This window comes from Pistacia vera, unplaced genomic scaffold (assembly GCF_008641045.1).
Source record: "Pistacia vera cultivar Batoury unplaced genomic scaffold, PisVer_v2 Contig140, whole genome shotgun sequence".
Taxonomy (NCBI): domain Eukaryota; kingdom Viridiplantae; phylum Streptophyta; class Magnoliopsida; order Sapindales; family Anacardiaceae; genus Pistacia; species Pistacia vera.
The window spans coordinates 1,612,677-1,634,274 of record NW_022195467.1 but is presented as its reverse complement, the minus strand read 5'-3'; the positions used below and the strand labels follow the sequence as shown (position 1 = coordinate 1,634,274).

Below are 21,598 nucleotides of genomic sequence, written 5' to 3'. Positions count from 1 at the left end.
TTTTCCGACGATGCCTCTACTTGCTAGCTGTCAATTCGCCCTCCCCATCATCCGATCTACCCTCCTTGGTGTGTCGTCGCTGCTCTCCCAATCGATCGTCAATTTGTATTTGGCCATGGTTGTGTTTGCTAGATTTCAAACCTTTAGGGTCTGATGTAGTTATTAGGGGTGTTTTTGTTAGATTTTAAACCTGTCAAACCATCGGTTAAACTGTGACCCGGCCATCAAAGTGGTTTGCCCTCCGATCCGGTTTTTAAAACAATGGTCCCAAGTTGATCGGCCGGTCAAACCAAGTGTCCAAAATTTTAAAATTAAAAAAATACACCCCTAAAAATCTCAATTAAGTCCCTACAAGTTTTAAATTTAGAAAACACATCCTAAAAACAAATTGGCGATCGACTGTTTAGCGACGGTGACACAACAAATGGAATCTCAACCATTCTCTGAACCATTCCCCATAAAATCTACCCAATATCTGGTTGAAATCGATCTTACCACCATCGGCATTGACAATCCAAGTCGAATCTCACCACTACCGACGTTAACAACCCTCTCCATCATCACGAAAATAATATCCTCAACCTCTTGACCAAAACACATCTCACTCCACCCCCATTCGCTTTGCCAATCATCGACAAAATCTAGCTATTGCTGACACAGACTTTTTTCGATTTTCGATCTATTCACTCACCGAAAATCACTTTCGTCACCACCATTGTACTCACCCGTCTTTCCTCTTCAAAAGTCTCCACATCCCAACCTTCAATTATTCATCGATCACCATCCCAATTTCTAACGTTTTCAATGAATAAGAAAATTATTGTCCCAACCCAATGAAGGCCTAGAGTCTCAATTGAACAGGTTCAATCCACCGGACCAGGCCCAGTTTTAAAACACTGGTAAAAAACATGTTAGAAGTGGGTTGGGAAGATTTGTAATGGTGTATAAAATTCATCCAACATGAAATTTGTACCACAAATTGTGTACAGATATTGTTAAATTAAAGCATCAAAACTGCAAATGCTAAGAAGTAATACAACTTGCTATCTGATGGCACGGTTTAAGAATACTTAAACCTGTAATAAAATCTTCACCCAGATAAAGAAAATGTCGAAGAAAAAGGTGGAAAAGGGGAAAGAGGAAGTAAAATTGAGAAATTAATGCCAAAAATAACAGATCACAGACCACCATCAACAACAATCTTCACACAAAGTGGCATATACAAACACTTTCAATTCCATCTAACAAAACTTTTTCAAGCCAAAATTTGGGCACCTAAATGAAAACCGAATATCCCTAACCAAATTTCAAGAGGGTACAAAGCTATAATCAATCGCCAAATATTACAATTAGTCCTCATCCATTCCAGCAGCAGCAGCAGCTTGATCTCTCCTCGGGCCACCGGCTGGTTTTGCCATTATGATCTACATCATAGAATAGTAATGCAGAGTCAAGCAAGTTATGCTAAGAAGAGGCAAATGAATGCGGCAAAAAATACAGTCTCAGTTTAATAAATCATGTGTCCTAATTTTGTAAGAACTATACACATGACGCGAATGTATATGAACAATCATGACCGAAAAGTGAGTCGGGATTAATCAACAAATAATTAATTACCTGGTCTACCCTTAATACAGTGCAGGCAGCATCTGCAGCATATTTGAGAGCTAAAAACCTGTACACAAATGCAAAAGACAAAGTTATGGTCGCATCTCACACATCATTTGTTGGTATAAACTACTGATTCTACCTACAAACATAAGATTCCATACATACTCTTTCACATAATAAAAGAAGCATCTCTAAAACTGAATGCAACAGCATCATGCATATAAAAAGAACCAACATTCCAATACTGCACATAAACTAAAAAACAATTAAAAGCAACTTACTTGGTCACATATAGATCCCAAACATTTGTGGTTGAGATATCCTTGCACGCACCTTCCTCTAAGTCAATGCCCACTTTGGTATTTCCAGATGCATGTTCAGCATAGAGAGAAGATATGATCTCCATTGCATTTAGTCCAGCATTTTCAGCTAGAGTTCTAGGTATCATCTCAAAACTTTCAGCAAATTTAGCAATAGCATATTGATCCAATCTGCACTACCAATGAAAATTTAACATCAATAGCTGCTTGTACTAGTGCCTAAACCAAATTATAGCATATATGCAAGAAAAACGATATAATTAAATGCCATACTTTGTCTTCATTATTATTATTATTCTTTTTCTATCCACCACCAAATTGTGGAAGAAAAGATGTTCAATGAACATTGTTTACTCCCAAAATGGTAGAGGTTAAACTAAAACCAACACTAATTAAATTCAACAAAGAAAAGAAACAAAAAAATACCCTGTTTCTTTAAAAGAGAATTCCTTCAGTCTTCTAGCCAACTCGATTTCAGTAGCTGCAGCTCCAGGTACAATGCGACTGTCCCTGCACATTGCCTAACAAAAAGAAGTATCAAGAAAACATGAGATCAATTCAATTGCCAAATCATCTCAAAATATAACATATTGACAATAATAAACAGGTGAAACAAGAAAAATATCAAACTATAAAAATGAAGTCCAGATATTTAACAGAAATCACCTTGTATGTATTCACTCCATCATCAACAGCTCTTTCAAGATCATCTAATATACTGTCAGTACTTCCTCGCAAAACCACAGTAGAAACAGAGTTTCCGCCTTCATTTCTCACTATAGTGACCTGCATCACATTGTTCAAAGAGGAGATAAGAAACATGATACAAAATAATAAATAATAAATACCTGGCACAAAGAGAGTGAGAGAGTAAATCCTTTAAACATACCCTAGTACCACCAATTTCCTCAACTGAAACAGAATCCACATACCCCAAGTCATCTGGGTTTGGTTGGCTAAGCTTCAACTGTATGAGGAATGAAAAGTAGATTAAGAATCAAATAAACAATTCTCTTGCATGATCATACATGTGTGATTGTATACTTACAATAGCAACAGCACCCGTTGTACGGCAAAAACGTCTCAATTCAAACTTTGAGCTGATTTTCAAAACCATGAGCCTGCAATCAAGAACATTAAAGTTTGAAACAACAGGACAGGAAATGGTAGTCTGTACCAACAGAGAATATATAGTGTTATGGTCCAAAGTTGTGCAACAATGACCAAATTACATGAATATATGGATATTCCGATCAAGGAAGGAAAATGGAAATAACAGACTAAGGAGACTAGATGTACTTGTAACGTTCACAGAAATGTAATGCCATTTCTCCAACCGCAGCTCCACTAACAATTACTTTGGCACCTGAATCGGCAACAGCTTTGATAAGCTCCTCAACTTTTGCTTCTTCAGTTTTTGCATAATTCTCTAGCTAAAAAGAGATACCAGTGAAAAAGGTTTAGCTTTAAAGTATGTAAAAGGAACTTTACAATAAATTACTATTACATGACAAAGAAAGGGCAGTACCAAACAAAGAAAGACCATTAGTAAACAAATTATTGTGATGTGCAACAACCATCATGAAAAGTACTTGCTACTAAAAAAATGGGAAGGGTAAAAAACTATCCATTTTCAATATCATCTAAAGGAATCTTGAAAATAAAGCAGAAAGAGAATTCTCAATCATCATCAACCATCATATTGCTGTTCAGTACCTAATATACCAAACAAACTTTAGAGTGCATCATACGGAGAGCCAAGACACTTATTGAATTAAGAGATTTCATTCAACCACAATTCCACACTTTCTCAAGATACATTATGAAGGAAATTAAATACCATCGTTACTTCCATTCACAATCACTCACAAATGAATGGTCTCATACCAAATAAGCCACAAGAGAGATATTATATAAAGCATATGTACACATGTACACATACATAATAGTTTCAAAGGTGATAGCTGAATAGCAACAGAAAGAGAACTGCGTCAAGATTTACCTGTTCAGCACTCTGGATAAGAACAGTTCCTTTAGTTTCAGTTGCAGAGGTATCAACACCACCAGCAAACACAGCAACCTAAAACAGTATAAAAGCAAATACAAAAACCCTGAGTGATAGAGGATTTCGACTTTACACACACACACCTTCATAAGATGGCCATTTGTATAAAAATACAAGGCTAAACAAAGTTTATGTAACAAGCCAAGAAAGCAAACATAGAAGTACAAAAGTAAACCAATTCGAACAGAATTTTTTTTCATGAAAGAACAACATTAGAGGCGAATTTGAGTATTGAACAGAGAATGCTTAAAATATCACTTTACAATATGTAAAGTTCAAGGTACATCTCAACATCTCCCGTCGTCAAAATTCATTAATAAAGTATTTTAGAGGACATATTCAAATTCAACTTCCTGAATAGACAATGCAAGTGATGGTAAGTCATCATCACAGATCAAGACACAAATTGACGGTTACCATTATCAGTCACTGCTGTCATTCCATGTCAAATGATTTCTTATCACAACAATATCTAGTTTCTATAATAATGGTCCAGTTATATCCCAACTCAAATAATCTTTACCTAATTTTTTGTAATATCTCTTCACATTACAATTACAACAAGAAGCATCCTTAACAGAAAATAGCTAGTAAATCTTGAGCTGAAAATACAATAATACAATTATAGCTTTAATTTTTTTGAATTGATAACAATGATCTATTTTTCACATTCTCAGCACTCCAAAGATTAAGTTACTTAGCCACATAGGACAAAGATAGCCATATCAACAATGAGAGCTCAGGGCTACAAGGCAACTAGACAAAACTAAAGCCAGAGACCAAGTGAAAATCACCAACTACCAAATACAATTCCTAGCGTTTAAACAAATATAATAATCACATTTACACAATTAAAAGAAAGTGAGAAAGTAAGAAACATAAATAACAGACACGGAATTCATGATAAAATTTAATTTAAAAAAAAAATGACAAGAAAGATAACATTAAGGGCCAACCTTTGCCTTCTCGATTCTCTTAATACTTCCCGCAGCATCATTCTTCAAGATCATACCCTGAACAACTGTGCTATTGTGCAAACCTCCTCCCAAAAGTTTTGCAACGCGAACATTATCAACATTAAAGTTTGCTGGGTTTTTGGGGCATACTTGGATGCATGCCTGCAAGAAAAAGAAGGCAAAAGCACATCTTTCACACAAGGAGCTAACAAAGACAAGCAAGTAACAACAAACAAGATAGGCCAAGTAATTACATCAGCAACAAGGGAACATAAAATATCTTCTTGTCCAAATTGCTTGCTAGCAACAGCAGATTTCATTCGAGAAACAACTTGCTCCTTATCTCTTACATCCATGTTCTCAGAACCTTTCTCCACCAGTTCATCTAAGACTTCAATTGTCTGATAATTAATTAAAGAAAAAAATAAAATCAGTAAATCAGTATGTTATTCTTATTAATAAAACTGGTTATCTAAGCCACTTGAAAAAGCATATGAAAACCTTGTTGATAGCTTTATTGTATCCGCTGATGATTTCACTTGGGTGTAACCCCATCCTGATAAGTTCCTCAGCACCCTGAAGAATCTCCCCAGCAAAAGAGATAGCCAAATTAGCTCCATCACCAATTTCTTCTTGTTGAGCCTTGCCGGCTAGGACCAAAAGCTTGGCTGCAGGATGCTGAACCTCAAGTTCGTTCACAATAGTGGAAGCATCATTTGTGACAAATAGCTTGTCTAAGTGATTTATAACCATCTTATTCATACCTGAGAATTGAAGTACATAAGAAATTAAATGCTTAAAAGATGAGCTAACTTCTAAAAGAATTGGCATCTAAGCAAAGATCTAATAAAATGAACATAGGAGGTCTTTGCAAAGTAAATAGCTGACTACTTTTTCATTATAAATCAATGAAATTTCATTTATTTGCCAATATCAACCCTCAAATAAATAAGCAGTGGAAATTATCATAAACAATCCATTGAAAACATCGATCGTACATTTTCCTCACGTGTGAATTCCCTATTCCTGACAAAGAAACACCTGAACTTGAGCATTTTTGAGACAGTGGATTCTCATGAAACCAATTTACTCGAAAGGTCCAAGTTTCACTGGCATTATTTCTTTAAAGGATCATTCCAACTTCATTCTCCATAAAGCTTGTGACTAGATTTTAAAAAGAAAAAGACAAAAAAAATCTAAATTCACGTTAACATTTTCCAGGAAATGATCAAGGACTCAAAAGCTTGCCCGAGTCCCCCTACCTACAACTGAAGTCTATTAAACAATACAGATTCATAACAGTTATCAAAAGACAACTAAGTCATAAATCACCTCCGTTCATACACCAGTAGTATCCAAAATTGCCCCTCTTAATCTGAGTTTTTCCAAGACATTAGATTACCAAGAAAAATAATCTGAACCGAATCTTCTCCTAAAGAAACCAATCCAATCAACTTATCCAAGAGTTTCCACCATGCACACTTCTCATTTACCCCAAAGTGATCTGAGTTTTTCCAACACAATAAAGCACCTAAAAACAATCTAAACGAAATATTCTTCAAAAGAAAACAACTAAATCATCACGACCCATAAGTATCCACAATACACTTGTAAAGCCTCCCAATCTTTCATCAATATCCGCAAGCCCTTACTTAAAATCCTTAATAATAGATTGATTTATTCCACTTAAAACTATCATCACGCAACGCATTTCTTCAACTCAGAAAATGTAACCCGTAATACCCATTTCCCATTTCTGCGCTCGTTTAGAAAGTATGTCGTTATCACAGCTTTCATAAAGAGTCAAAAAATCAACAGCTAAAGTTAGAAATAGCACAACAAACTTCTGATCCAGATTTAGCATCACAATACACCAAAAAGAAAAAAAAAAATTAAAAAAACCCACAAAGCAAACACACATACACTAAATACCCACTTCTTACAACAGCAAGATAAGGAGTTCAAAGTGAAGAAAATGTACCATTAGGTCCCAGAGAAGTGCGAGTGATAGCAGAAAGTTGCTTGCAAGCATCGATATTTTTGAGAACAGCTTCGTCAAGACCTGAGAGATGTTTGTGGCCTTCTTTGAGCATAGATTGTACTCCAAAAGGTTGCATTGAGAACCCCATTTTTTGAATCACCTGTTCTGTTTTCTGATACGAAGAGAAACCCTACTTCTCGGAAGAACGATTATGGGTCTTTCTTGTTTCTCTTCAGAGTGTAGTGACTGTGCGTTTAAACAATTAAACCTGCAAGGAATGCCCTAGAAATTGAAAATGAAACGACGTAGTTTTGTTTAAGCCTAGAGACAAGGAGGAAAGATCTCGGCGCTCATTTATTTATTCATTTTATTTTATGTGTTTTATAAAACAGTTAAATTTTTTAAACTATTTTTTTTTTTATGATAAAATTTTATACTCATGAAAAGTTTTATTGAATTGGTGGTATTATTGTCTTATTTTGTTAATGTATTTATGAAATTCAGATTTCGAGTGCTTTTAAGATCCAAATCCAATAATGTTTTTGATATTGTTTTTTTGAAAATAACAAAAATGACATTAAAATATACAATATAATATTTTTAAATATTATTAATATCATTGGTAAATACTTTTTATTTGCTGATTTATTTTTCAACACTTGAAAAGAAACACTTTTATTTCAAATACTAGCTATTAACACTAGGGATGGGCGGTCCGAATACCCGCCCAAATCCCATAGAATTGGAACTGGAATCAGAATTGGCCTGTTCCTGGGATTTGGAACTAGAACTGAAAACACAAGTTTTGATTCCTAAAAGCCTAGAACCGGAACATGAAACACAGGTTTTGGTTCTAGTTTCAACTTTCAAGTATATGAGAAAATCACCATTACCCCCTAATATTCACAAAAGTTATACAGCCCCAAAAGTTTACAAAAATTACAGTTGAGTCTCAATTCCTACCGGGATCTCGGTCCCAATTCCTATAGTGATGGAACTACAAAGTATCAGTTCTGATTTTTAGAACCGAAACCGACCATGTGAGGTTCGATTTTGGATAGGAATCGAAATCGAAACCTCGAGCATCGATCTGTTCCGGTTCCGATTGGTTCTTTCGCACACCCCTGATTAACACAAATATTCCTGTTTGGTTTTTAGTCCTCAAATTTCTCTTACTTAAAGAGATTGAAACTATTATCAACGACAAACAACAAAGTCAGATTAAAAGCTTTATTAATGTGAACTCTTCGATATTCAAGTCGGTTAGAGGTTTAACCAGGTAAAAATACCGCCAGGAAGAAAAAAATACCATCTGGAAAATCTTTACTATGAGGATAGTACAAGCCAACTTCTCATTTAAAATCCCACCTGGGATCAGGATAACTAGGTTAAAAAAAAATTACATATGAACAAAGAAAAGAAGTTGATTAAAATAGGAGTGGAAACATGAATTATACTAAAATTTAAGAGCTGAAACAGCAACAAGAAAAATGGCATCCAAACAGGGAAAAAAAAAAAAAAACATATTATGTAATCTTTAGGTTTTAGAGCAGTCTTCCTGTCTCTCACAATAACTATGTATAAGAAAGCTGAGGGGCCTTCTCTTCCTACAGCCCTTATGTAAATGATGTCACGGAATTAACCAACTTCAATTCTATCCTAATTCAAAGAAAACAATCCAGGGAATCAATTAGCAAGCACTTGCTACCCCGTTGGAAGAACCCGTCTTGCCGGACAATACAACAGCCGATTTAGAACCTTTGGTAGCGGCATCTTCAACTGCTGCAGCAGACTCATCCTCTTCTAACTTATTCACTTCTCCGTTTGTCTCATCTGCTGGTGCTGCTGTTGTAACCACTGTGTCCTTTATCAATGCTTCATTTTGCACGTTATCTTTTTGTATCGATGCATCTTTGTCTTTGTGGTCACTCACAACTTTGTCAGACTCTCCATCTAATACCTGTTTTGGATGATAAAAGTTTTGTAAAGATAATGAGAAAACATGAAAAATAAAGTCCAACATACAATGTAACTCCAATTTTTCAGAACAGGAAACACTGAAAAAGCAAAAGGAAACTCTTACTAATAATTTGGACATAAATCCATAAAGAGGGCTGCTTGCCTGTTTCGGTAACTGGTTTTGCTTGGCCTTTTTCTCCTGCATAATCTTCTCACGAGATTCATAAAACCCAAAATCATCCAGGATGCATCTCTTGCTCGAGTGAGACTTAAAAATTTTCAGAATTTGAATGCCTTGGTCAAAATTAACCTACACAAGCCAATGAACATTTACATTTGGTGAAAAACAATTGATAACAAAATCAGCATAAACTAATAAAATATCAACAAATGATTAAATCCTAGCCCACATACCTCCTGAGTGTCCCTACTGTTAGTGACAGGCTTGTTCTCATTATTTTCAAGTGTTATGTGCCTCAATGAACTATTTGGTATGTCCTTAATGATATGCCACTTCAGAGGGAAGCAACCGATCCACTTATCCTGTTGCCAGTACTCCACAGTTTTGTCAAAGTCAACAGGACCAGCCATCTCTGCTAAACCAACAAATTGCCCGCTGGCATTGACCTGAAATGGAAAAACAGAACAAAATTCAGTAAAACCAATCAAGTTTCTGCACTAGCCAACTAAGCTCAGCAGATGGTACAAAACTACTTGCACTCACAGAGAAAAGTAGAAATACTGGACAGTCACTGGACTTCTCCTTCACTTCACGATATGCCAAATCAAGCTTCTTATTGCCGTTGGGTGTACTGGTCCACATATTATATTTAACGCTTTTATGAACATCATCCTCGCTATAGGATTTTATCACATAAAATTTTGCATCTACGTAACTCTCAACAGCAAAATCCTCTCCATTGTACTTCTCCTTGTCTGGAACAAGAGGTGAATTATCCTCTACATCGCTCTCAGTACATGTAAGGTTCTGTCCTTTAACCGCTAGTGTAATGGGATCAAACCCCTCTTGGTTCTTAAAGTCCTTGGCCCTTGGTCCCTTATTCAACTCATTTAAACCATCCCCATTTTCTTTGCCCGAGCCAGATGCACCATAGCCACGACCCCTAGGTTTGTACTTATTGTCGACAGTATACCATCCTCGCCCTCCCATCCATGAATCATAGCCAAAGGATCCAAAACCAGAGCCAGCCCTATATGTGTTTCCGTAATGGCCATACATTGTGTTGTTTGCATACATCGGATTCATATAATCATAAGCTTCGCCAAAGCCAGATGTTGGTCTTGTATGGTGCAGATTCTGTGTTAGTTGTCAAAACAGATGTCAATAAATTTGTCCCAATACAATAAAAAGAGGTTCGACAAAAGCTTGTTTACATATGTATATGATGAAAAAATAAATGTTACCCAGTAAATGAAGCAAGCATGACATAATATATGGTACACTCAAGCCAACATATTGATCATAGCGTTACAACAACAACAGATCTAGCACTAAAATATTTGTGATAGTTCTATGGTGCCCAAATTTTGTGTGTATATATATAGCTAGACATCAATTTTTTTTTTCCTCCAAATGTAAAGTTATAAGTAACAAACGCCTTCTGGCTTCAGTTCATGTTCACCACAGAAATAGAAGCAAAAAGCCCAGAGTCCAAAAACAAACATCCCTAACATACCATGAGATGTGGATGAGAATGATGATTCTGATTCCTCCCAGATGGATAATTGTTGGAATGAGATGAAGTAAAACCAGCATTTGCAGCATGTTTGGACTGCCCACCAGAAGAAAATACCGAGGAATCATACCAAGCAGTTGGCGAATGAATTCCATCAAAACTATATCTAGCATCATGATAACTTGAAGGAACTGCTGTTGACAAGCCTCCTCTTCTGTAAGAAGCATTTGGATCTAAATTTGAATTCTGGTAACTTGGTCTAAGTGGCTTTGACCCATTATTCCCACTGACACTGGAACCGTTTGCTACAGCACTAAGGCTTCCATTATTAGTTTCAGCTGTCACTGAAGTTGAACCTGCACCTTGAGGAGCATAAGGTGGGTAATAAGGACTTGGATACTGGTATTGCTGGAGCCCTTGCAGTTGACCATCACCTGGTGAGGGATATATTCCATATGGTGAATAACCATAGCCTTGGTGGTACATGTGACTAGCATTATCAGCATAATGGCCCTGTAAGTAAACAATGACATATCAAATACAATCCTCAGCCTGCAAAAGGTAACATTTTTTTTTAACCACATAATTCCGCAAGCCACAAGCCTAGCATGATTGACAAACTAACAACCCCTATATTCAACTAAATACTGGTCAAAACATGGATCATAACTCAACTACAAACTCTATTGACAAGTCAGAAGCAACTTAATGAAGAATTCGCTCTCCTTAAAAGCCAATAATGAGATTTCTCCCACTTTGTCAGTGGAGAACAGTTGGAAAAAATTAAGCATCTGTGCAATTTATTCGTCTCTTTTGGACTAGTCGAGAATGACTTAATCTAGATCATATCTTATTAGAAGTAGAAGCAACTCTAATGGGATCCTCACAAACAGCAAAAATATTACAATCACTTTGATGATAATGAGTCACATTAATATATTTCCTTCAGCCTAAACCAAGGAAGTCCTTAGATATGATGAAAAATCGTTATTATTGTAGCAATGATCAGAGAAATATTCATCAAGTTCAAGAACTTCAACATGAACTGCTACTGCCAACAAATACGGGGCAAATAAAACTGATTTTTAACTCTTCCTGAAACAAGGTTAAGAAAAAAATCCATCACAAAGGTTGGAAGTAAGAGATTTTAGCCACCATCACTTCTTCTTGGACCTTAGAATAATATTCACAAACATACATAAATAAGTATAGGTAGAACTCGTATCAGCCACCTCAACCTCATCATAAGTTACATATCTAAAGCAACTGTTCCACCATGACCCAGCCAACCACAACCTGACGAAGAACGAATATGTGGCAAAAGAAATTAGTTTTCATGAAAAACCCCAAAAAGAGTTGCAGATTGTGCCTCATTCAAACCAAACCCCTCTTGAATTTCAGAAAGCATACATCTAAAAAGAAAAACCTTAAATGATCCCCAAAGTTTACATCTGCATAACGGTATGACCTTGATGATACCCATTCGGATAATAGCTTGCATTCAGGTTTATATCATAAGGGGGTTGTAGACAGATTCGAAGGCTTGTCACACTTGTAACAAAGTCAGTGGAATTAATTGGCCCAAAATTAATAGAAGAAATCTATAAGAACACATCAACCATATAAATTGATTAGGCATACTACTTTAAGACAATAACTACTTAAGTAATGACAAAATCAATCATAGTAGTACCTTGTTAGCATAGTCGTAAGCTTTTGCAGTCTTGTTTTCAGAATCTAACGACAAATTCTGCAGCAAATCTGCAGTTTCTGTGAAGATAAGAGTAAAGGAATTCAAGTAGTAGAACAAAATTTTGGTTATATTAACTTCAAATTTTTCATTATTATACAAATTTATACCCTTATTCATACCACCTAGAACAAACAAAAAACTTAACAATCAAAAATCATATCAAATAACAGCACAAAATAACTGAATAAAGTACATCATTCACAAAAACCAAAATATGAACAAAATTTATAAACACGAAAAACTTGAAACCCTCCACTTCATAAAATTATCATTATCTGGCATAAAAAAACATAGCAAAAATCCCACAAAATAAATTCATCCAATACATAAATCATACCCCAAGAAAACAAAATTCAATCACTTGATACATAAAAGAACAAACAGATACTGAAAAACTTTAAAAATAAATAAACCCCACCTAAAAAACAATTGAAACTTAGCATAACATAAAAAAATGAAACTGTACATTAACATAAACCCTAGACCCTACCGAAAAGAAAATGATTTCAACTTGACATAACACACAAAACTAACACGTACATGAATTCTTGTACGCTAAAATGAAACCTAAAAAAAAACCCACATATATGAACTCTTCAAACACACAAATAATAGTTCAAAAACAATATTTAATCACTTCATACCCGAAACAACAAAAGAAACCACACAGAAGCTCAAGCCCTGTACAAACATGTAAGCTCATATGCAAGAAAGAAAAAAAAAAAAACAAAACAAAAAAACAAACAAAGCAATACCCAGATGAGAAAACCCAGAAAGGATACGATCAGAGGAGGCAGAGACGGTTGCCATGCCCAAATTAACGGTCTTGATTTAGAGAGAGATAACGAAACCCTAGAGAGAGAGAGAGGAATGAAATTAAAAGAGCAGAGAGAGCTTGAAATACATAAAGAGGTAGCCGCCAAAACCCACTTCTTGGGGTTTAAGAGACAGACAATTTTTGTTTGTTTATTTATTTACTATTTTTAATTAAAAAAATTTGTTATTTTTTATCTATTTGTTGGACAATAGGTGATTCAAATACTTCCACGAGTCACCCCATAATACATTAACAACTTTTCAAGATAATTTATCTTTTTATTGTTTTTTTAATTTTGCATTTTTATTAAAAAAAATATATATATATATAGTATTTAATAAATATTTGTATTAGATTTCCTAGGTTTTCTAGTTTCTTCTTTGAAGGGTTATGTCATTTTCATCGTAGGATGATACTTCAATTGGGCTCTCTGCTATTAAATTAGGGTTTGGATCTTGAACATTATGCAGCCTCCATTTATAGTTTTTTTAACTACTTTTACGCAAAATACAGCATGCAAACTTTTAACATGTTTGGGATTATACTAGTTCATAATCGGAATATTTATTATACAGTGAACGATGTTTTCCCACCCAAGGTTTAACGAATCTGCAAGTTTTCACCCTTGGTTTCATAAATCTTAGATTCTCATCCTTAAATTAACACCGTTACTTTTCTCTCAAAATAATTCTCACATCTCAAATTTCTCTCAAATAACCCCTAGAGGAGATCTCGACCAAGACAAAAATCCAGCTTGATTCCAACACCATTGGACCTCCCCGACACCACCATCAGCATCCCCTTATCCTCCTCACCAAAACCCTTAACTTTTCCACCCGAGCGCACCTTGGCTAGATGCTAGAATTTGGCTAAAAAGGTGCGAAAACCTAAGGGAGAGGCGAAGGCGATCAACAAGGTTGTTCGGGTCAACTTATATACACCTCAAATAATCTTCTAAGACCCTAGAATTACCGATTAGATAAGAGCTTAAATGACCACCTCTATTAACAACTAAAGAGAGATTCAAAAAAATTGTAAAATTAACATGAAAGAATAATATCACATATCCCATCTCATTAAAAAAGAAGAAGATATTATTCCTTTATTGTCATTTATCTTGGGGCATTGAATTTACTTTCATACATCGTTCCATGAATCACGTTAATTTGTAAATGTGTTTTGAAAGAAAAAAAAAAAAAAATATATATATATATATAATATTTAAAAAAAAAAAGTATTATTCTTACACAACATATTCTCTTTCATTTTGTTTGTGTCACATAAGGAAAGAGATACTTAAAAAGTGGTCTCTTTTTTTGATGGGTGTGTGTCTGAACCAAGTTAGGCACACCTCAACTAATCCCTCGAGACCTTGGAATTATTAGTCGAATAAGAGCTCATGTAACTACCTTTATTAACACTCAAGGAGAGACTCAAACTCAGGACACCCAAAAGTCTCTATTAAACCACTAAACCACTAAGAGGTAATTCTTTTTTTTTTTTTCATTTTCTCCCTACCAGATGGATTATTGTTATATTGAAATATTAATTTTTACAAGAATTGTATATTTTTTTGTTTTCTAATTCACTAAAAGCCCTAATGAGATCAAGGTGTTCAGAATAATTTCTTATACTGTGATGGACATGATACCCAGAACCAGAATGGTTGATCCTTCCGAAAAAAAATTAGAAAGATAAAATTGTTAAATGGGTAAAATAATTCAGATAGAAAGTAACCTTAACTTCAGCTTGAAGGCTGCATAATTGAAATATCAAAAGTTCGATGCCCTGCAGCACCGCACATGGGGAACTTTTTGGCGGTGCAACTTTAATCAATGTGCTTCCTCTTTCCTCGGCAATCAGCACTATTTTTTTGCATGAATACTAACTACTAAACATCACAAATTGTAGCCCCTCTCCGAAATGAATCAAATCTCCCCAAATAGGATTCAAACCAACAACCAGGTAATTAAGCTTCCAAATGCACTTGTTTCGCTCTAATTTGAAACCAAGGTCCCTATCAAACCTAGCAATATTTAGAAAATGAGAAACAATGACCTTTGGACATGTAGACGGATTTGAACCAACAACCAGTCGGTTAACAGCCGACTGCATAAGACTTTTTCTTTCTAATAATCCAGAAATCCTTCAGGCTTCCAAATGTACTTGCTTCGCTTTAATTTGAACCTGAAGCCCCCACTGAACCTAGCAATATTTAGAAAACAGAAAACAATGACCTATGGCCATACGCCTGTGAGGGGCTCGAATCCCTGACCTTATGAGATTAAACCACATACTTGACCAACCGGTTAAACCCTTGCGTTTTTTACAATAATTTACAACCCATAATTAGTAAATTTTAACTAGATTTTGCATTGCAAATGACCCTGTAAATCCATCATGCTAACAGCAATTAAAAAATGGACTCACCAGATGAGAACTTCATTAAAATGATGATGAATTTTATTTTCTTTTGTAACACTAAGATTTATGAGACTGTTATGATTATAATCAATTCACAGCTACACTGGAATGTTAACTTCTCTCAAAACTTTAGCAGCATCATCTGGGAAAACAGGATTTATGTAACACCCAGTGCCGATTTCAAACCCCCCGACACCAGTTAATTGAGGTACTATCTGTAAATACCAGTGTGTATATGGTGATTGAGTGTCGGTGACCTGAAGTGGAGAAGTGTGGATCATGAAATTGAAAGGTGGGTTATTCAATTGCATAGACAGCTTTCTAAGCATGAGTTTCAGTAATCCTCCAAGATCAATGGCCTGCACAATTCACATAAGCATGGGCACAAGTATTAAAATACTGAACGTGAAGCGTAAAATGTGCAGAAAAATTGTGAAAATAACCATCAGGATATAAGGCTAATTTGCATACTATTCAAAGTCAAATTAAACAAAATCATCAAGCATATTATAGGCTGCATGAAAATACAATTCTAAAGCAAAGTGTTTCTAAACCACCCACATCATATGGTACTCCTCTTATTACAATCATTATATGATGCCACAACATACTAAGATTATATCCTCAAGCACACATTAATAAGAGCTGACTCTCTTTCAACCATTATGCTTGAAATTGAGAGGATATCGATGCAGCCAATATCTTTTCCCATCAATATTCAGTCCTCATATGAGCTCTATTGCCAAACTAAAAATTAATGCAGAGAAGAAAACAAGATTTTCTTCACCACCTAACCACTCACTATGTTTTCCCATTTACACACAACTTCAGCCAACCATTGCAGTACAATTACTGCCAACAAGAGCAAACTCAACAACAAATAAAGCTTCTCAGGTTTTACTAAAAGATTCAAGGATACAGGTTTCTCTAGCATTGCGATTTAGAGACTTTATGGAACAACACATGCTTTATTTTTTACCAAAGATAAATCATACTATTTGTTTCATTCTGAAATGAAGAAAATAAGAATTGTCTAAATAATGAGAACAAAAACCACAGTAAACTTACTTTCAAATAATAACATGAGAACTGACAAGCATCTCAATACATCTCAATCAGGTGCAAAATCCATTACTTGGTACAGCAACATGAATAAAAATATAAGAAGCCCATAACTTACCTTCTCACTATCTAGGTCGTGGAAATGAGAAGAGTGATATCGAGGAATAATCCATATCTCAAAAGGAAAAGTAGCAGCAAAAGGAACAATTGAAGTGAAATTAGTTGTTTCATCAATTAGGAGGTCCTTTGGCTGAACTTCACAAAGACCACATTTTCCAGTCTGATCAAAGTACTCCTTCATACTGCAAAGTCGTCCAGAAACAGTTGGAGGAATAACCGGGAGAGCCAGTATCTGACTGTGAGAATGACTCAATGATGCTCCAGCTGATGCACCATGGTTTTTAAATACCTAATGCATAAACCAACTTCGGCTTTATATCCATTATGAAAAGCAACATAGACATACAAACATGAAAGAAAACCAACAACTTCTAAGCCGCCAGAAGTTTGATCTTCAGCTCTTAATGGTCTGTTTGTTAGTTAGTTAGTAATAGTGTTCTCTAAAAATATTAAAAACTAGAAAAATAATAATAATAAAAAAAAAAAACCAGAAAAATGGGATGATGTAATCAGGTAAGCTTTGTGCACTTGAAAAATATGTCTCCTGAAAATAGCCTTTACATGCACCTTCCCATGCAACCAACAATGCAGCTAACTAGGCTTTCTTTAGTTGTGGCGGAAATTACTTAATTAGAAGCAACATCACTTGAGTGCAAATGTGAAAACCAATTTACTGGATTACTTTGCATGCCTATGTTGCCTTACTACCTTAAGAGTTTCGGACAACCTCGACGTGCTTCTCATTTGAATATTAACGTCACCAAAGAAGTTGTAGGCATAGGTAAACCCAAAATCCAATATGTTACCTACCCCTTGAACTCAAATAGTGGCACCACTGCTATACTATAAATTTAGTAAAAGAATAAAAGTTGTCAACAGAGTTACACCATCCATCCGCTATATCAAGTAAGTTAGCCAACTACTCCTGAACTCTGAAGTGCTCATACAAAACATCTAAGAACCATCCCTAAACAACCATTAAGCAATAGTGTTTGCCATCATTTCGAGGGTGCTACAAATTTGCTTCCGAGAAAGCATTCATTGAACGAGACTGAACAATGCCATGATCTTCATCAAAATGAAATCAAATTACATTCAAAACCTTGCCATCATTTCGAGGGTGCTAAACCCTGCATATATGCAATCCAATGCCTCATCATACTATCAATCTCGACCACTAACACACTGAAACCAATGAGTCCAGCCTTGAGTACTAGTCTACAGCATCATCAACAAACCAAAATTTTTGCTTTTACAATACAATTTTCCAGAACTACTACCATACATGTACCCTGATAATAAAATTATCATTTTACAAATTCGCTTCTGAGAAAGCATTCATTGAACGAGACTCAACAATACCATGATCTTCATCAAAATCAAATCAAATTATATTCAAAACCCTGTGTTTCATAATGAGCCAACAAAAAAATAACTGCATTACAAAACAATAAATTGCAAATAAAATATGAACTAAATTAATTCGTATACAATAATGTTAAAAAATACAACATCTAGAACTTTAATTAGAATTAAAAAAAAAACAAACCTGAACATATTTAATCAAATCACGTTCTTTAATCTGTTCAATCCTCTTCTTATACGCAAGCAAAACCTCACCAACCTGTGTCGGACCTAGATCAGACAAATGAACCGAGTGAACCGGAGTCTCAATCACAACATCGTGAAACCCAACTCCGGGTACGACCCGACCCGGAAATCCACTTTTTTCGCCGTCTGGGTGACATTCTGTTTCACCGCCAATGTCTCTACTGAGCGCGGGGTATAGATTCTGAATGACCCGGATCTTCCAGTCGACATTCGGGTCGGGCGAGTCCCTGAATATCTCGGGTGCGCAGTGGTGCTCGTTGCCGAAACAGAAAGGGCATGGGGAGCTGGAGTTAGAATTGTGGTTTTCTGAGGAGGATTTAGATTTGAAGTCGGAGGGCCGTTTGGCTCGGGCGGGTGAGAATATGACCCACCGGTTGTTAATCGGATCCTTTCGGAGTTCGGGGCCCCGAGTTTCTGTTGGTGATGATGACGATGCCATTATGTGGGTTTCGTCGTTTTGGTACTTTAATGGGTTGGTGTTGATCACCCTAATATGTTATGACGAGAATTGCATCATCATGTCAACGCTGTCTTTGGTTGGTTCTCGAGAAAGTGAAAGAAAATATATTCCCTGTTTTCCTTATTCATTTGAGCTAATTTCCTGACCTCCTCTAAGTTTATCTTAATTTAAAAGAACCCCTGTATTTTAACAATTAGTACTAGCCTCCCGTTAGATTAATATTGGCAGATAAAATAACACCTTTTTTAATATATTGATATGAACAATGTTTTGTTTATTTATAATTTTAACATATGATTTTAAGGTACATGTTAAGACAATTCTAACAAATATTATGTGTCACAATTTGATTGTGAACAATCGTAATAAAAATGTTGTGGTGAGCGTACTGGATTGATCGGTTACGTGAAACATTTCACATGGGATGTGCTTTAGAAAAGGAGAGTGTAGGGGCCGATAGAAATTGTTCTTCATAGTTCCAACATGTCAACTCAATTGAATTTGGAGGGGTTGTCACTAGTTTAGGAATTAACTATGAAAAACGAACTAAGTCACCCCTACATAAACTGGTCGAAATTTGGAGTCATTCGCCTGATAAGTTTAAGGCAAAACAAAACCAATTAACCTCAAATCGAAGAATGACATGATGTGTAGGCTTAATACAACTATTATGTAATGTTAGGGTGTCGCACAGACCGTTACACTATATTGAAACTCTAGGCCTGTGACGTACGTCATCCATTCCCATTCCTTGAAGCTTTCATTTAATTACCAAAATCCCATTTGATTTTGTTTAATTATGAATGAACTCTAAAGAAGAGAGGTCAGTAACACTCATTCCCAAATGATAGAGGTCATTTGAATAATTATACTAAAAGTGAGGGACGGTTAAAAATTTACCCTTCTTATTTCAGAATCAAATCATGAAAAATTTAGTTTCAGTCCTTTTTTCAATTTCTTGCATTTATCCATATTTAAATTTGAATTTTTACATATAAACATAGTTCCAAATTTATTTTGTATTAAAAAAACTTTTTATTTATGTAATTTTGTACTTATTAATTAATTTTTTTAAATCTATAGTGACCAACCACCTTTCTTCCCTGCCTAACACGAAGTCAAAATAAAATAGTTTTTTAATTTTATTTTTATTTTTAAAAAAATTAAATAAAATACGGGGTAAGGTTACTGGGAGTTGATTGAAGAGTTGTTGGGACTTGCGCCCATTTAATAAAGGTTATAACTAATATTAAAATTTTAATTTAATATTAGTTAATTAGAATTTTAATTAATAATAATATTAAAAATTGAAAATCCAATTAATTTTTAAAAATTTATTAGTTTCGTTAATTATGGAATGGGGAACTATTCCCTCGAGAACCTCCCCGAACGTTAAGCAATTAACTTGGAATTAGTAAAATAATTTATTTTTTCATTTTCTCCTTTTAATGATTTAATCAAAGATTAATTTATGTTTAAAATATTTATTTTGATAAAATATGTTAATTAATTTTCATTTAAAATAAATGTTCATTTTTTTTCTATAGGCCCCCCAAGGAATGACACTAATTAACCTAATTACAGTTGACATTTAAATTCATGAAAATAATTATAATTTGCTTAAATCAGAAAAAAAAATAGTAATTTTTTTCCCTTTGTATTAAAGTTTCCAAAATAATTACTAAAACAATTTCAAAGTCAATTTAATAAAGCTAATAATAGACATGATTGTTGACGAAGCAAATAAATTGTCTTAAAGACCAAACTTTTGATGGTCAAATAGTTCGATAAGGACTCTTAAGTGTGCTATTTAAAAGGTTATGAATTCGAGTCACTTAGTTGCTAATAGGAGTAATCACTGGAGCTCTTACCCCGTCGATAATTCTAGAGTCCTTGAAGATTAGTTGAAGTGTGCATAAACTGGTTCGGATAACCTCAATTATTAAAAAAAAAAAAAAAATTATCTTGTCAAAACAACAAATTAGGGCAGACCAGGATTATAAATGATAATTTAGCATTTAGGTTTAAGTTAGCTAAACAAGTTTAACTTTCCATTTTAATTAAGAAATTTTCAACCCATTTATAGAGTTAAAACAAAGTTTTACTATACATACATGTTAAAAGTTAATTAATTAACCCATCTAAGTGTAATCAATAATTTTTAAAAAAATTATACCTATATCTAACGATCTTTGGATGGTCGAGTGGTTTAATAGAGACTCTTGGATGTATATAAATATTTTTTTGGGTAATTGGGGTGTCCAGACCCGCTTGCACGTCTCAACTAATCATCGGGGTTCATTGAACACCTTATAAGTCTAAAAGACTAGATAAATCACAATATTACTGTGGTAAGTGATCATAAAGTTTGAACTTAGAAACTCAAGAAATTGAACAAACCTCTTTAACCGTCATGCTAATCCCTTGGGGTTAAGGATGTATTGCTTAAGAGGTCTTGAATTCGAGTCCCTTCTCGGTTGTTAATAAGGGTAACCATTGGAGTTTTACTCGGTTAGTAGTTTCAGGGTCTCAAAAATTAGTTAAAATGCATGTAAACTGGCCTGAACACCTCCGATAAAAAAAGAAATAAAAAATATACGTATACCTACTAATTGTAGTAATGGTATGAGATAATATAAAAATACCCCATTATCAAACAACTTAATCAAAGTTTAACACAAAAGATTAACACTAATTATAATAAATTATTAGGTTCCAATATAGACCTCCCATTTAGATAGATAAAATCAGAACCACCATTA

At 34.7% G+C, this 21,598-nt stretch overlaps 3 protein-coding genes across 5 annotated transcripts; all 3 read right to left on the bottom strand.

Annotated features, from left to right (window-relative positions):
* Window positions 1-1,123: 1,123 nt before the first annotated feature.
* Window positions 1,124-7,200, bottom strand: LOC116123092 (T-complex protein 1 subunit theta-like). The gene is made up of 13 exons (XM_031408880.1): window positions 6,934-7,200; window positions 5,454-5,716; window positions 5,207-5,353; window positions 4,953-5,114; window positions 3,934-4,011; window positions 3,231-3,364; window positions 2,980-3,052; window positions 2,821-2,898; window positions 2,598-2,717; window positions 2,358-2,452; window positions 1,893-2,102; window positions 1,618-1,675; window positions 1,124-1,424 (listed from the first exon to the last, which is right to left on the bottom strand). The coding sequence occupies exons 1-13, from the start codon at window positions 7,079-7,081 to the stop codon at window positions 1,350-1,352; spliced, it is 1,641 nt and encodes a 546-aa protein (XP_031264740.1). The 5' UTR covers window positions 7,082-7,200; the 3' UTR covers window positions 1,124-1,349.
* A 1,168-nt stretch (window positions 7,201-8,368) lies between these two features.
* Window positions 8,369-13,288, bottom strand: LOC116123121 (YTH domain-containing protein ECT1-like). 3 transcript variants are annotated; one of them, XM_031408920.1, is made up of 7 exons: window positions 13,098-13,288; window positions 12,283-12,359; window positions 10,590-11,102; window positions 9,617-10,210; window positions 9,307-9,519; window positions 9,017-9,202; window positions 8,369-8,893 (listed from the first exon to the last, which is right to left on the bottom strand). In XM_031408920.1, the coding sequence occupies exons 1-7, from the start codon at window positions 13,150-13,152 to the stop codon at window positions 8,624-8,626; spliced, it is 1,908 nt and encodes a 635-aa protein (XP_031264780.1). In that variant the 5' UTR covers window positions 13,153-13,288; the 3' UTR covers window positions 8,369-8,623. The 3 variants fall into 3 exon arrangements, with proteins under 3 accessions (XP_031264780.1, XP_031264781.1, XP_031264782.1); XM_031408921.1 differs by having other exon boundaries at window positions 8,442-8,893; window positions 13,125-13,287; XM_031408922.1 differs by having other exon boundaries at window positions 8,442-8,893; window positions 9,056-9,202; window positions 13,098-13,286.
* A 2,284-nt stretch (window positions 13,289-15,572) lies between these two features.
* Window positions 15,573-18,977, bottom strand: LOC116123116 (ADP-glucose phosphorylase). Its single transcript, XM_031408912.1, has 3 exons — window positions 18,315-18,977; window positions 16,764-17,054; window positions 15,573-15,942 (listed from the first exon to the last, which is right to left on the bottom strand). Exons 1-3 carry the CDS (start codon window positions 18,813-18,815, stop codon window positions 15,682-15,684), a joined length of 1,053 nt encoding a protein of 350 aa, XP_031264772.1. The 5' UTR covers window positions 18,816-18,977; the 3' UTR covers window positions 15,573-15,681.
* Between the last annotated feature and the right edge of the window lie 2,621 nt (window positions 18,978-21,598).